Genomic DNA, 12,621 nt, shown 5'->3' on the forward strand with positions numbered 1-12,621 from the left:
ATGAATGTAATTACTTCAAAATGTATGATTGTAAAATATAATATTACAGGTATAATGGGGGATTTTCGTGAATTTTTGAAAAGACCCGCCCTCTTCACTTTAAAAAGAAATACACATGCACGACCCTGTACCTGCTCCCGAGAGGGATTGCCTACTTAACGCGTGTGAGCGCATGCAGGAGCCCATTTCTCCTCATGCACGCTCTGTTTAAAAGTTGCTGTTTGCATCGCTTATACAAGCTTACTTTCCAAAATAAGATTTGCAATTTTTTCCACTATGTCAGACTCACCACCGGTAAGTGGAAATAGGGACGAGAAATTGGACGGCCGTACGTAAACATATCACCAAAATGATTGACAGTTAGGAGGACCACTTATTTAAAGAACATCTTAAACTAACCCTTCATCCCCTTGTTTCAGTGGTCTTTGTGTCGGAACTGGGGTACACCCTGGACAGAGTATTTTAACAGAAATAAAAACAATTATCATCAATATTTACTAGATTAATAAAAGCAATACCCTAATTTCTCTTTGACAGTTGAATCCCTGCCTGAAAACTTGCTGCGTTTCCCAGCATGCAGTCATTGTGCACAATTTGGAGGAGTGTGCGCCTTTCACCGGCTTTGAGCTCTATAGTAATAACTGTCACTGTTGTAACAGTAACTTAACTCGTGGCATCTTCAGATCATTTTAACAACAGTAAATTTTTTTTTTTAATGTTGGAAATGTGTCAAATATAGCACAATAGAATTTAGAAAGAATATATGAAAACAAATTAAAAAATGATCAAAATTGTAATTTTCCCAAGAAAAATTACAATAAAAATGGTTTAAGAAATTTTTCAATAATCTTATTAGTGCTCGACACATTGGTCAACCAGTTTGCCATTTTATTTTGTCATCATTGGTATATTGTGGAATGAACACTTACTAAAGAACCAGGAGAACATATTTGTTTTAGCAGAAAATGTCTTAACATCATAACTTCCAGTTCCCAGATTTAAAAAAATTATTTAAAAAGGCGCGTTGCAAACTGTAAAAAATATTTAGCCTAAATGTATGCCTGCTGTAGAAGTTGCCATTCAGTCCCATAGGGACTAAGAAGAAGTCCCTTGCTGGAGGAAACCGTGTGTTGTTTTGAGGGTCAGGCACCAGGGGACTGATGTTCAACAGAGGTCACAGCAGACAGCGGGATATAAATATAGGAGGCAGGCTGATCTGGCCTATGACAAGGAAAGGGCGGCTCAGCTGTAATGGGTGATAAATGTCAGAGCCTCCCGACAGCTTCAGATGAGTGATTGTTAAGCAGCTTTCCTGAACCTAAGCGGCTGAAACATTTTCATGGATAGAATGGTGTGTTTGGATGACCCCAGCTTCCTTGGAGTCGCCATAGGCAAAGTGAGAGAGGTAATTAATCAGGTTGTTAGCGTGTCTGATGGAGAGTAGAGGAGCGAGGAGAGGGAAAATCTATAAGTGCTAAAAGAAAAGTGCAAAAGGTAACAAAATGGAGAGAGGAGCTCTGCTGCTGTGATTCATCGAAGGTTGCTGAACCGCTGAGGAGCAATAATTTTTCAAGTTACAGGCCTTGATTGCAATAATGTCCCCATAGCAACTATCATCTTTAATGACTATTATTACTGCTGTCATAAAATGAGACTGGAACCAGTCCTTTGGAAAAAAAAAAAACATGTAACTATCTTTGCTTTCTTTACTCATAAAGAAACCACTTCTTTGTAATACCGTGGAAAAGAATGTGGTAGGATTTTTTTTTTTTTACAATTTTAATTTAGTTATTCAATTAATACCATTTTGTGTGCAATAAAACTTTAAGGTGAGTTTGCAGATTGTTAATTATTTGTCTGTTTTATCTCAAGACAAATATGTCAGTTCAAGGTTTAGTCAATGTTATTATAAAATGTGACTTACGTTTGGAGACTTTCCTGGTAATCTCACTCCCACCTGAACCTGCACACCCATCCTCATCATCACAGTCACCGCTGTAACGCCCTTCTGAATCCCCACTTCCTGCTTCAATCTGGTCCAGGGAGCCAAGTTTAGGGATCGTCTTACCTTGCAGCAACTGAAAGTCAAAAAGCAATGCAACGTTAGAAAAAATAGCTAAAAAGAAACATTTTCTATTTTTTAGCTAAAGTACTGATGATTTTGCGTTTTACAGCGCTTATATCTTATGAAAGGAATTTGTGTATCAAATGGAAATTTGCATCACAGTACACTAGAGAATGTTATCTAATGGCAAAGACAGTTTAAAATACTCAAATTTAAGAGAAACTCACCTTTTTGTTATTTATTTATAAAATAAAACACATTAATACATTTTTCCCAGAACCCCATGGTTTAAAATCAAATGCAAACTAAACCTTTTATTTTCTAAAAGTATATCCATAGATTTTTATGTGCAACAAACAAAAGTTAAGACTTAAAAACAATAGACTTGGGATGAACGTAAAATAATTCTAACCAATACACTCACTAACACAAGTATAAATGAACCCACAGCATGACGCTCATTGTTATTGGTCCCTATGGCCCACAGGGCAGCTCCACTTCTTATTGTACTGCTGTGCTGCAGAATCTCAATCAAAGACTAGGTTAGCTTCACACACACTAATTGGCTCATTTTAATTCTTGTTGTATGATTGGGAACAAGACAGAATGCCCTGTGTTGATCAGAAAAGTAAGAACTGTGGCAATTAGTTACCGTTGAAGCTTACAATTGGCAGACAAGGGACAGAGGCTATGTTGCTTTCCAAGGCTCAGATGGAACGTATATAAGACTGCGTAGAGTCTCCACAGCTAAATGGTAACATGTTAGATGATGGACAGATTTGGACTCTCAGGCCATTTCTGTTACTGTGGCTTCTATGAAATTTCTTTTCACGCAATGGTAAAAATAGATCAAAATGTTGAATGTACCATGGAGAAAACTTTCTGTCTGCAGTTTCCAGGCTTTGGACTGGGCTTTCTTTATAATATAAAATAATACATAAGGGGAGTTTTAAGGTTTACAGATTCCTTTTTATTTTTTTATTCATTTTTCCACATAAAAAACTGTGTGCAACACCTGTTTATAAATAAGGAGCAGTGTTATTTCTCACATTCACAAATATAAGTGTAAATAAAATATCATCGTCCTCTGAAGAAAATAGAGGGAGAACACGGCTCACTGGAGAGCTGCCTTAACATCAGATCAGGCTCTTGTAAAAATGTGATAGTATGAACCAGTTTTATCAATTTTACGACCAAATGCAGTTTTTTCTAAAACATAATTCTAAATTAGAACAAATTGTCTAAAGATCTCATTAAAAAAAGGTATTTTGCCCACTTAGTTAACTTATAATGTAGCCAGCTGAAATATAAAAGTTCAACCATACTCTGACTTTAGAAACCTTGCTGTTATAACCGATCAAAATCAGAATAATTAAAACTTAAACAATGCTTGCACATAAAATCTTCTGCTCATCATTCATTTTGTGAAAGCTGATTTTAAACGTAGATCAAAGACTGCGTTTAATGTGAATTGGGGATTAGGGACTAAAAATGTAAAGAAAAACCAACATCATTAGTCATCAGGCTTCTTCTTTTCTTTTTTTAAGCTTGGCAGCAGAAAAATTAGATCACAGGAAACATGCTTCTGAATCAGCACTTAGGGAAAAGTGGGTGACAATGGTAGCAGGTTTGGATGCTGTTTTTAGTTCATCATCAGCCTTATAAACACTCTGCTCGCCTATACACACTGGATGAACCTGAAATTTAGTATCTGCATTTAAAATGCTATCCAGGGGAGAAAACTAGGTACAGCATGTTCACCAACTTAAAAAAAAACAGTCCTTCGAGTGAAACACTTTTCTTTAACAAGTACAAGAAAGATGGTCAGAGTTGATAGAAATGCACAAATGCAGATATATCAAAAAAAAAAAAAAAACATTGGGATAGAAGTTTACTTTCCACCAGAGAGACGGCCCTAAACTTGCAACCAGAGCTACAATGCGCCAAATCAAAGCCTACATTGATGTAACTGTAGACTGGCCTGGTAAAAGTGCAGATTCTTGATGCAGATTTTCAGAGAAAATCATCAAGAGTTAAAGGAAATGTTACCAGGATATAATCTTACTGGGGTTTAGCTATTTTTCAAAAAGGAATTAGAGCAATTTTAATCTGTTCCTCAAAAACCGTTGAAGCTATTATCAAACAGAAGCTAACTGATCATTGTTTCGTCATAGGGTGGCTAGACACAGGTTTAGGACACAATTTATAACTTAATAAATGTCTTTGTGTAGTTTACAACTGAAAATTCTGAGCTGATTTCAAAACCAAACCAAAGGAATTAATTCTGATTCACAGCCTTTTTCTCAGATAAAGTCTGTGAAAAGACATGAAGTAAGCAGTTTCATACAACTAGTTCATTAACACCTGTTTGATCTTTCTCTGAGAAAAAAATCATTACATTTTTATTTTAATAAAAATACGCTTTAAAGTCAGATACACAGCAAAGACTGTTAAGAAATGTTATTGCACCCCCTTTAAAAGCAAAATGAGAAATTCTAATTTTAAATATTCCAACAAATAAAATACCCCCTTAATTAAAGATAAAACATGTATATACTGTTCTTTTTGACATATATAAGAAATAGGTTTTGTAATATAGGATAAACTTAACATCTCAAACAGAAACATAGACGTAGATTTATTTAAGAGGCTCATCACGTCACATCAAAATACTTACACTGACTCCTACTGTATAACCTGCTGAGTCTCTTTTTAAAGGGAGAATTGAAAATATGTGCTCAAAATATGTCTTCCCTAACAATATAAATAAAAGGCAACTATAAAATTGAGTTCCTCAGTTACGGAAAAAATAAAAGTAAATTAGAAAATCATTCTTAGGTTGATGGTTCAAAAAATTGTTGCTTATGAATAGGGCTATTTGAAAGCATTAGAGCACAACTCCAGACCTAAGCAGAGCAGAGCAGAAGCCAAAAAGTATTGAGAGACAAACAATTATTTGTTTTTAGTCGTTTTGCAGTATTACCTAGCAGTAAAAAGACAGGTTAAACTACAGATCCCTGTTTGACCAGCTATGTTTATTTAATAAGACTGCTTTATAGGAATTTTAAATACAGTGGGAAAAGAGAATTAAGTAAAACTTTAGTCTGAATTCACCTCATAAACAAGAATTTGTTTTTTTCTAATTACATCCTTCTGTTTTGGTAATTCTCAGTAAATCCTGAGGTACAGAGGTGTATTGACAGGATGTTTTGACATATACTCTGCGGCTTTGTTTTTGTTTTATTCTCGTCAGCAGATTACGTTTCTTGTGCCAAGGAGAAGTGAATAATTAAACAAGTCTTAGAAATATTTCACAGCCAAGTTCTGATTAACACTGTCCTATCGTTTTGATTTCTTTGCTTTTTTTTGGCAGAGGAAGTATCTGTTCAGTGTTCAGATTGAGCAGCCGCATTGTTCTCACTGACACACGATGAAGCGAGCCTGTATTTCCTAACTGTGTTATTAGCCTCATCTCTTTGAATGACACAAGGTCATGTGTAACACTGGCCTTGAGACAGGTGCTTTGATTTGTTCTGACTCCACACAGCCCCCACCTCCCTCAGCTAGCCTCTGGCTGTTATTGCACTGTGTAGAGAGTACATAATGACCAAATAAACCAATTACTCTGTTCACAAAAATAGCCACACATGTGCAGATAAACTGCACTGCTTCACACTCAGTATGATCCTCTGCTAATGGGGAATTTTCTTTTCTTTTGAAATAATTTAGAGCTAACATGACTAGACATAATGATAAAAAAATGTTTCTGCAAAATCTTTTCAGTGGTACTCTTTGAGAGTGGAACATTAGAGACAGTATAATAGATGTCAATGAGTTTACTTAATAACTGCCCTCTAGCCGGCAGCAATGACACCGACAGCTTTTTGAAAAATACGCAGGGATTTCTTCTGTAAATTAAGCCATCAAATAATGTTCTGAGATTTTTTTAAGGTTACACAGCAAGCTTGAAAAATAAATGATTGACAGAGCATTCTCTTCACAAATAACACCTTCATTAGTTTATTCTTTTCATCATTCACTACACTGTATATTCTGATTTATTTGAAACATATATAATTTAAGATTACAGTGTTACATAAAGTCCATTACATGAAGAAGAACTATATTTGAGGGTTTTAACGTACAGCCGAATTAAGTTCATACAGAAACCATTATTACTTTCAAAGGTGAGATTTAAGCAACTCTTATCACATAGTGTGGTTCTGACTTTGATAAGAGGCAAAGTTGCAGTGGGACCAATTTACCTGTCAAGAAAAATGCTAAGAAAAGGCTCCATGACTGCATGTACAAGTAGAGAAACTCCTCTCTGTAATTTATAGACCTCAGAAGAAATAACGTTCTGCCACAGTAGAAAAATACAAAGTCTTGTAAGTTGTCACTTGAAACTGACGGCACATGTTTAGTGCAAACATAGATTATGTACAACACATTACAGGTTGTTTTTATTTATTTCTTTTTTTCATTCCTGCTGTTTGGTTTGGCTACAATAAAATACAATTCAAGTGAACAATTCAAACTAAGGATGCACAAACTAATCCAAGAACCAAAATTATGTCAAATTAGGTTCTTATCTGTTGTATTGTCTATCAACTGTTACCTTAATTAGCTCTCATGTTTAAGGGGGCTCAGACTCCTATAAAGTGGACCTCTGGGTCATATGACTCATTAAGCGATAGATACAAATCTCTGAAGCTGCATAGGTAGGTTTTGAAGAGGGCAGTCTGCACAGGGCAGTGATACATACACCAAGTGCTGCCGACCTGTTAAATCATTTCATTTATCTTGAATTAAGCTAATACGTGTCACGTCTTCTTGAAAACTTAATGTCCAGTTACCTAAACTTAAATTTTTCAAGCTTGACTATGACCTGGATGGCTGAGAATATTAACAGGTACTGTATGTTACTAATCTGATAGACATCCTTTATCTGGTGCAGGAGTATGAGAGAATTTCCAGGTCTACAGAAACCACCTGCATTTCAAACTAAGATGCAGATGCCACAATGTCATGCCGAAGAGTTCACACCTTTGCTTCACAGTGAAAGGTCAAAGAGCTGGGAAGATCCTTCTGAAAGCACAGCACCAGCTGCTGAAGGAACGCATCAGATAAATACATTCCACCATTGGCGCTCTGAAAGGGAAACATGATCAGACAGGAGAGCGACTCTCCGCAGCACTTCCCAGGGATGTCATTCTCCTCCGTCTCTAAGTAGAATAGAATTTAAATTTATTGTCATTCCACTGTCACGAGTACAGAGCAACGAAATTAATTATCGCATTTAATCCATCCCCTTGGGGAGCAGTGGGCTGCCATTGTGCGGCACCCGGGGAACTCACAACCTCAGGATTCAAAGCCCCATGCCCTAACCACTAGGCCGCCACTCCCGCAGACCCAGCATAACAAAGACAGTGAACGTCAAAAACGTTCATTCCTCCAGTCCAGACAGACCACCTCAGAGGAACTCACATCCGCTAGCGGGAACACCAACCCTACTCAGCAAAACTTCACAGATAAGTGGGTTAAGAATGTTTCTGACAGGACCCTCACCCAGCCTGAAAAGGAGGTCTTAGCCAAAGGTCTGAACTTTGCAGTTTCCCAGAACTGATCCCCACAGTGGACCTCACAGCCACGGAGACAGACATCAGAAACATCAAATTGACCTCCACAGCAGGTTGTCAATAAACAATATCTGATTAAACGTTGAGATTATCACACGCAGTTGTGTCTGCTCTAAAGTAAATTAAACGAAGGTTCAGCCAATTTACTTATTAAGGGATTTCTAAAGGTGATCGGCAGACTAGGTTTTATAGGGGATGTCAGACTAAAGGGAGGTGTTTTCAAAATGCATTTCATTATTTCCAGGTTTTAATAGTAAAATAATTTGCAAAAGAGCGCAACGTAATTTTGCTTGCTTTCTAATTATGCACAACCCAATCATTTAAAATACCACTAATGTTTGTTGATTAGTTATTAGAAAATGTGAATAAAATAATCAGGGGTAGAATAACATTTCTAAACTCCTGTCTCAGTAGTATTTTCATTCAAAATCATTTGCTTCTAATTAGCTTTAATTTCTCAGAAGCAGAGAAAATATTATTTGTTCTGCAGTTAATTACAAACAAACCGTTCCAATTCTGCTGCTAAACCGTGAGGAATAAAATCTTGAATGCTCACCCGGCATGAAATAAAAAGTGTTTTATTACAACCATATTCTCTGAGGCATACTTACATCAGTTGTTACAGATTTATGGCGCATTCCTGTGAAAGACACTGCAAGAATCAACCACAGCTGAGGTCCTGAATGCTATACACAAAACAGTCAGTGTGCATATCCCGCCGTTCTCTTTTAGATCAACAGACATCTGCATAAAGCATCTAAAATATCAAGGTAAGAGTGGATAAGACCTTGCTTCAGTGGAGTGAGAAAGCCATTAACTTTGCAGACTTCAAAGTCAAAAATCTCATAAATGCTTTATTAATACTGGTCATTTAACTGGGCCTAATTGCTGTGAAAATATATTAAACAAACTCCCTTGGAAAACTCCACAATGCACAATGCATCTGAAATGTTATTCCATTTACATCACATACCTTCTTACAACAGCTACTTCCATCAATGTCTCTCTGAAAACACAGCAAGTGCATTTTCTGGATTGTCTAAAAAGCTTTGGTATAAAAATTGAGGCTTTGCTTCACTATCATCACTTCAGCATAAAAGTGGATGCTGAACCATCAGTGAAAATGAATTACTACTTAATACTGTACTGGTCTGTACAGGACTGTGCAGAACTGGAAACTGTGGCTGTGTGATATCTTCATTGCCACTGCAGAGGGAAAGCCTGGAGCATAATTAAGGAAACCAGTCATCAAGCCATAAACACACACACACACACAATTTTTAGTCTCCCTTCTGCCATCTGGAAAATGCTACTGGAGCATTAAATCATGCACCACCCATGTCAGAGGCTGTTTCTCCTCACAGGTAGCTAAAATAATGAATATTAACCACAAATAAACAAACACACATACAAACATTATATGTGTGCCTTAAAGTAAACAACTGGTCTGTTGAGTGTTTTCTTTCTTGAAGTATCATTTAACGATACAGGCTGTTGTCTTGCTTTCTTGCTTGTTCACAGTAGAGAGCAACACAGTTCAACAGTTTTATTAGCGCAAATATTGGCATCCGTCATTGCAGATAAAAAAAAAAAAAAAGGGAGAAAGCAAAAATTTAACAACACTACTATTCCAAATTCACTCATTTACTTCTGGATGAATGTGCTTGGTTTAATCGCTTGAGTCATTCAAAGCACAAAACCTAAATGCTCCTCTCAAATTCGGTGTGCCAAGAAAATACACAACGTTGTCATCATGCTCGAGTCTAATGCTTCACATTTTCACTCTGGTGCCAGATGCAATTTGCAACCTCATAATCTGCAGTGCATTTGCTAAAATGTAACAGTGTGACTGCTATGCTGTAAATATAGGGGTATAATCATTATATTCATCCTGGAGATGCATTCTGTTCTATAGACAACAATCACATCGGGTTGCAAAAACGATCAAATGATCAGAGGAAACTGAAAGTATGTATTGATCTATCTTTTAAAAACGACTATGGATTCATCTGTCAAAATGACTCGTCCTTAGAGATCTAAGAGGTAGGAACCTACTTCTGACTAGCTTTTTAGGCTCTTTAGTATTCTCTTTGAACCAGTCCAAGACTCTTTAAACATGAGATTGGGGGACAGATCTTACAATGATCATATCAGAGCACAAAAAAAGGTCAGGTGATGTGCTGGCTCCTTGGGTACGCACACGTCATTATCCATTTTCCTCTTGATAGAACCTACATTTATAGTATATTTATCCACACAAAGTGCATCAGCCGGAAGAAACCAGAAAGTCAGAGTGAACAGAATTTAGAAGTGTTGGCAATTCAATTTTTGCTCATTTTTGTCTCCAAAGAGCTCAATATTCCTACTCTTCATGTAAATCCTAATGTATATGAGATAAACACTATGTCAAATAAAACTGCTTTGCAATGGGGCATCTTAATTTTACTAAACTGACTGTGCTGTACATTAGTAAATTAAAAAATAAAGGCGAAAGGTAAAAATAAGTGTGAATAAAAACAATACATGGCCAAATAACTGTAATGTTTTCTTCAGTTAATTAATTACTAATGTGGCAAACGATGTGACATTTAGACCAAATGTCAGGCCATGCATGCAAAGATATTTAAAAAATAAATAGGTCCACAATGGAAGTTATGTATAATTAAGCTGAATGAAAGATGGAATAAGAAGGAATAAGTATGGAAAACACAAGCAGCTTAAACACAAACAAAACCAAGAAAATCCCTCAAATCAAGAGCAAATTATGAAGCAATACTTTCCTCTGTATGTGCAACTTAATATCAGCTAATTTATTCCAAACATAATAATGTATCAAATGAGAAACAATTAACAGCTCATTTTAAGCTATATTCAATCCTACATTTGTAAAAAAAAAAAAAAAATATTATTATATCCATCAGTTATTTCAGTTTTACTAATAAAGTACTGTCTGATCAATGTGTCTCAGTTTCTGCTTTTGAGACACATTGTCTTTTGTCGATCTTTTTAAAGCCCCAGTTGTTGTTAGTAGATAAAATGTGTTTTGTTCTCCTTTATATTTCTCATGAGGACTCGATAAAATCGGATAGAAAACTTCAATTCCATTTGGGATAATAAACTGAACTTGACTCCATTGTGAGGTAACTAGGATCAATTTGAATGCAAGAAATTGACTTTCAATCTGTCTTTATGATCGGACTGCATTGCCATTTTAGGCTTTAGGAAATATTTATATTGAATTGGCACTGCGTAAGTAAAGTGAATAAAAGCAAAACTGAATGTTCCACTAAGCATTTCAATAAATCCAGTACTTGTTCCCTAAGTAATCAAGGATTATTCTACATAATTTCATTATTTACAATATTTGCTCTTGATTTATTCATATACTCACTTTTTTATATACTTGGACTATTACTTAGACATCTGAGGAAAAAAATGTTTTAATAGTCCCCATAAAACTACATTTACTGAGAAAAATTACAGCTTGCTGTACTTCACCAAACAGCTTCTGAATAAATGCAATGCCTCCTCTTTTTAACTCTCCTCCATCTCCAAAACCATTAGTCTTTTTAGTCATCAATTTGATTTAATCTAGCTTCATGTTTTAATAACCAAACAACCTCATGTATATTCTAACAATGCGCACTAAGGTAAAGAAGTTCAGTATCATACAGGGAAACCCAAAAGACAACCTTTAAAGAGAAAATTATAGAAAAGAAGAATCAGTTGGAAAAATGATAATTGAGGGTAACTTTGCTCATGTTTGTACAAAAAGAAAAAGGGAACAAGGCACCTTTGCTGCAAAGAGTTTTTTTTTTTTTTATAGAAGTCTGCTTCTTCCACAGTCGCCTGAAGCAAAAGACATGTCAGAAGGTCATGGTAGTTTTGAGCTGTATCAATTCAAGCGGCTGAATTCAGCCACAGTAATGCCTGAAGCTAAATTTCTCTTAGCCGAGGCAGTGCAGGAGAAGAAGAGAGATGGGGGGGCATTCCCAGAGTGGTAAGTCAATGGGTTAAGAAAGAAGGTAGACAGAAGGTTCATTCACTTTCATGAGAGGAACCCAGAGTTAAGGCTGTTTCTAAAACTCTAAGTAGATTAGAAAAAAAATTGCATCAACCCCTGTGCTGAGAAAGGACAGTTGTGCACATCTGGTCAACTGTTAATCACGTCATTTTAGTAACAAAAAAAAATATCCATTGAGATATTATTCAGGTATTGATAAGAAAGTCTTTTTAAACCAAGAAAACCGGATATTTAAGACATGGTTGAACCCCCCAAAGAGTAAAGCAACAATTTTCGTAAGAGTTGGAGATTGTGACTTATGCAGCACCACTTTTAATATAGTATTTTTTTTTCTATTTAACATATTTAAAAACTTTTTAAAGAAATATTTCATAACTCATTTATTAATGAACCTCCAATGCAACCTGTTGCAATTATATTTTTCCCATTTCATGTATCTGTGCCACATTCCCCTAAACAGGCAAAATAACAGTATTTCCATTTAGCTGAAAGGATGGAGTTGGAATGCTTCAATTAAACACAGAGGATTATGCTGCTGCTGCAGAAGCAGCAGTTCAGACTGTAAGCACATGCAAGCACTTTAGATAAAGTTATCTATAGGTGTGCAGCTTAGCTGGATTTGTCTCTGAATGTTTTTATTCACTGCCCTTATCTCACGGTGTAATGAATGTCACAATGAGCATGGGTTAGACAAACAAACCAATCATTATGCAGCACATTGCTGTTTTCGATGCAGTGTCCCATGGGACCTTAATGCTGTCTTAGTGCCACATGTTTAGGGATTTGTTTCCCGTAAGAATCGCTCTCAGAGTCCTGACATTCTGCTCTGTGGGAATTAATCAAACAAACTGTATTTGGACGTCACATTTCGCCGCTTATAACACAACGCGTTT

At 36.1% G+C, this 12,621-nt stretch overlaps 1 protein-coding gene across 1 annotated transcript in view; it reads right to left on the minus strand.

The window, feature by feature from the left end:
* Nucleotides 1-12,621, minus strand: part of LOC119782797 (glypican-5-like) — a 176,232-nt gene that overhangs the window by 66,583 nt on the left and 97,028 nt on the right. Inside the window, exon 8 of the mRNA XM_038283955.1 lies at nt 1,925-2,078. Coding sequence (XP_038139883.1) covers nt 1,925-2,078 — 154 coding nt within the window. The remainder of the gene's footprint in view (nt 1-1,924; nt 2,079-12,621) is intronic.

Source organism: Cyprinodon tularosa, unplaced genomic scaffold (assembly GCF_016077235.1).
Source record: "Cyprinodon tularosa strain WSP-4 unplaced genomic scaffold, ASM1607723v1 ctg197, whole genome shotgun sequence".
Taxonomy (NCBI): domain Eukaryota; kingdom Metazoa; phylum Chordata; class Actinopteri; order Cyprinodontiformes; family Cyprinodontidae; genus Cyprinodon; species Cyprinodon tularosa.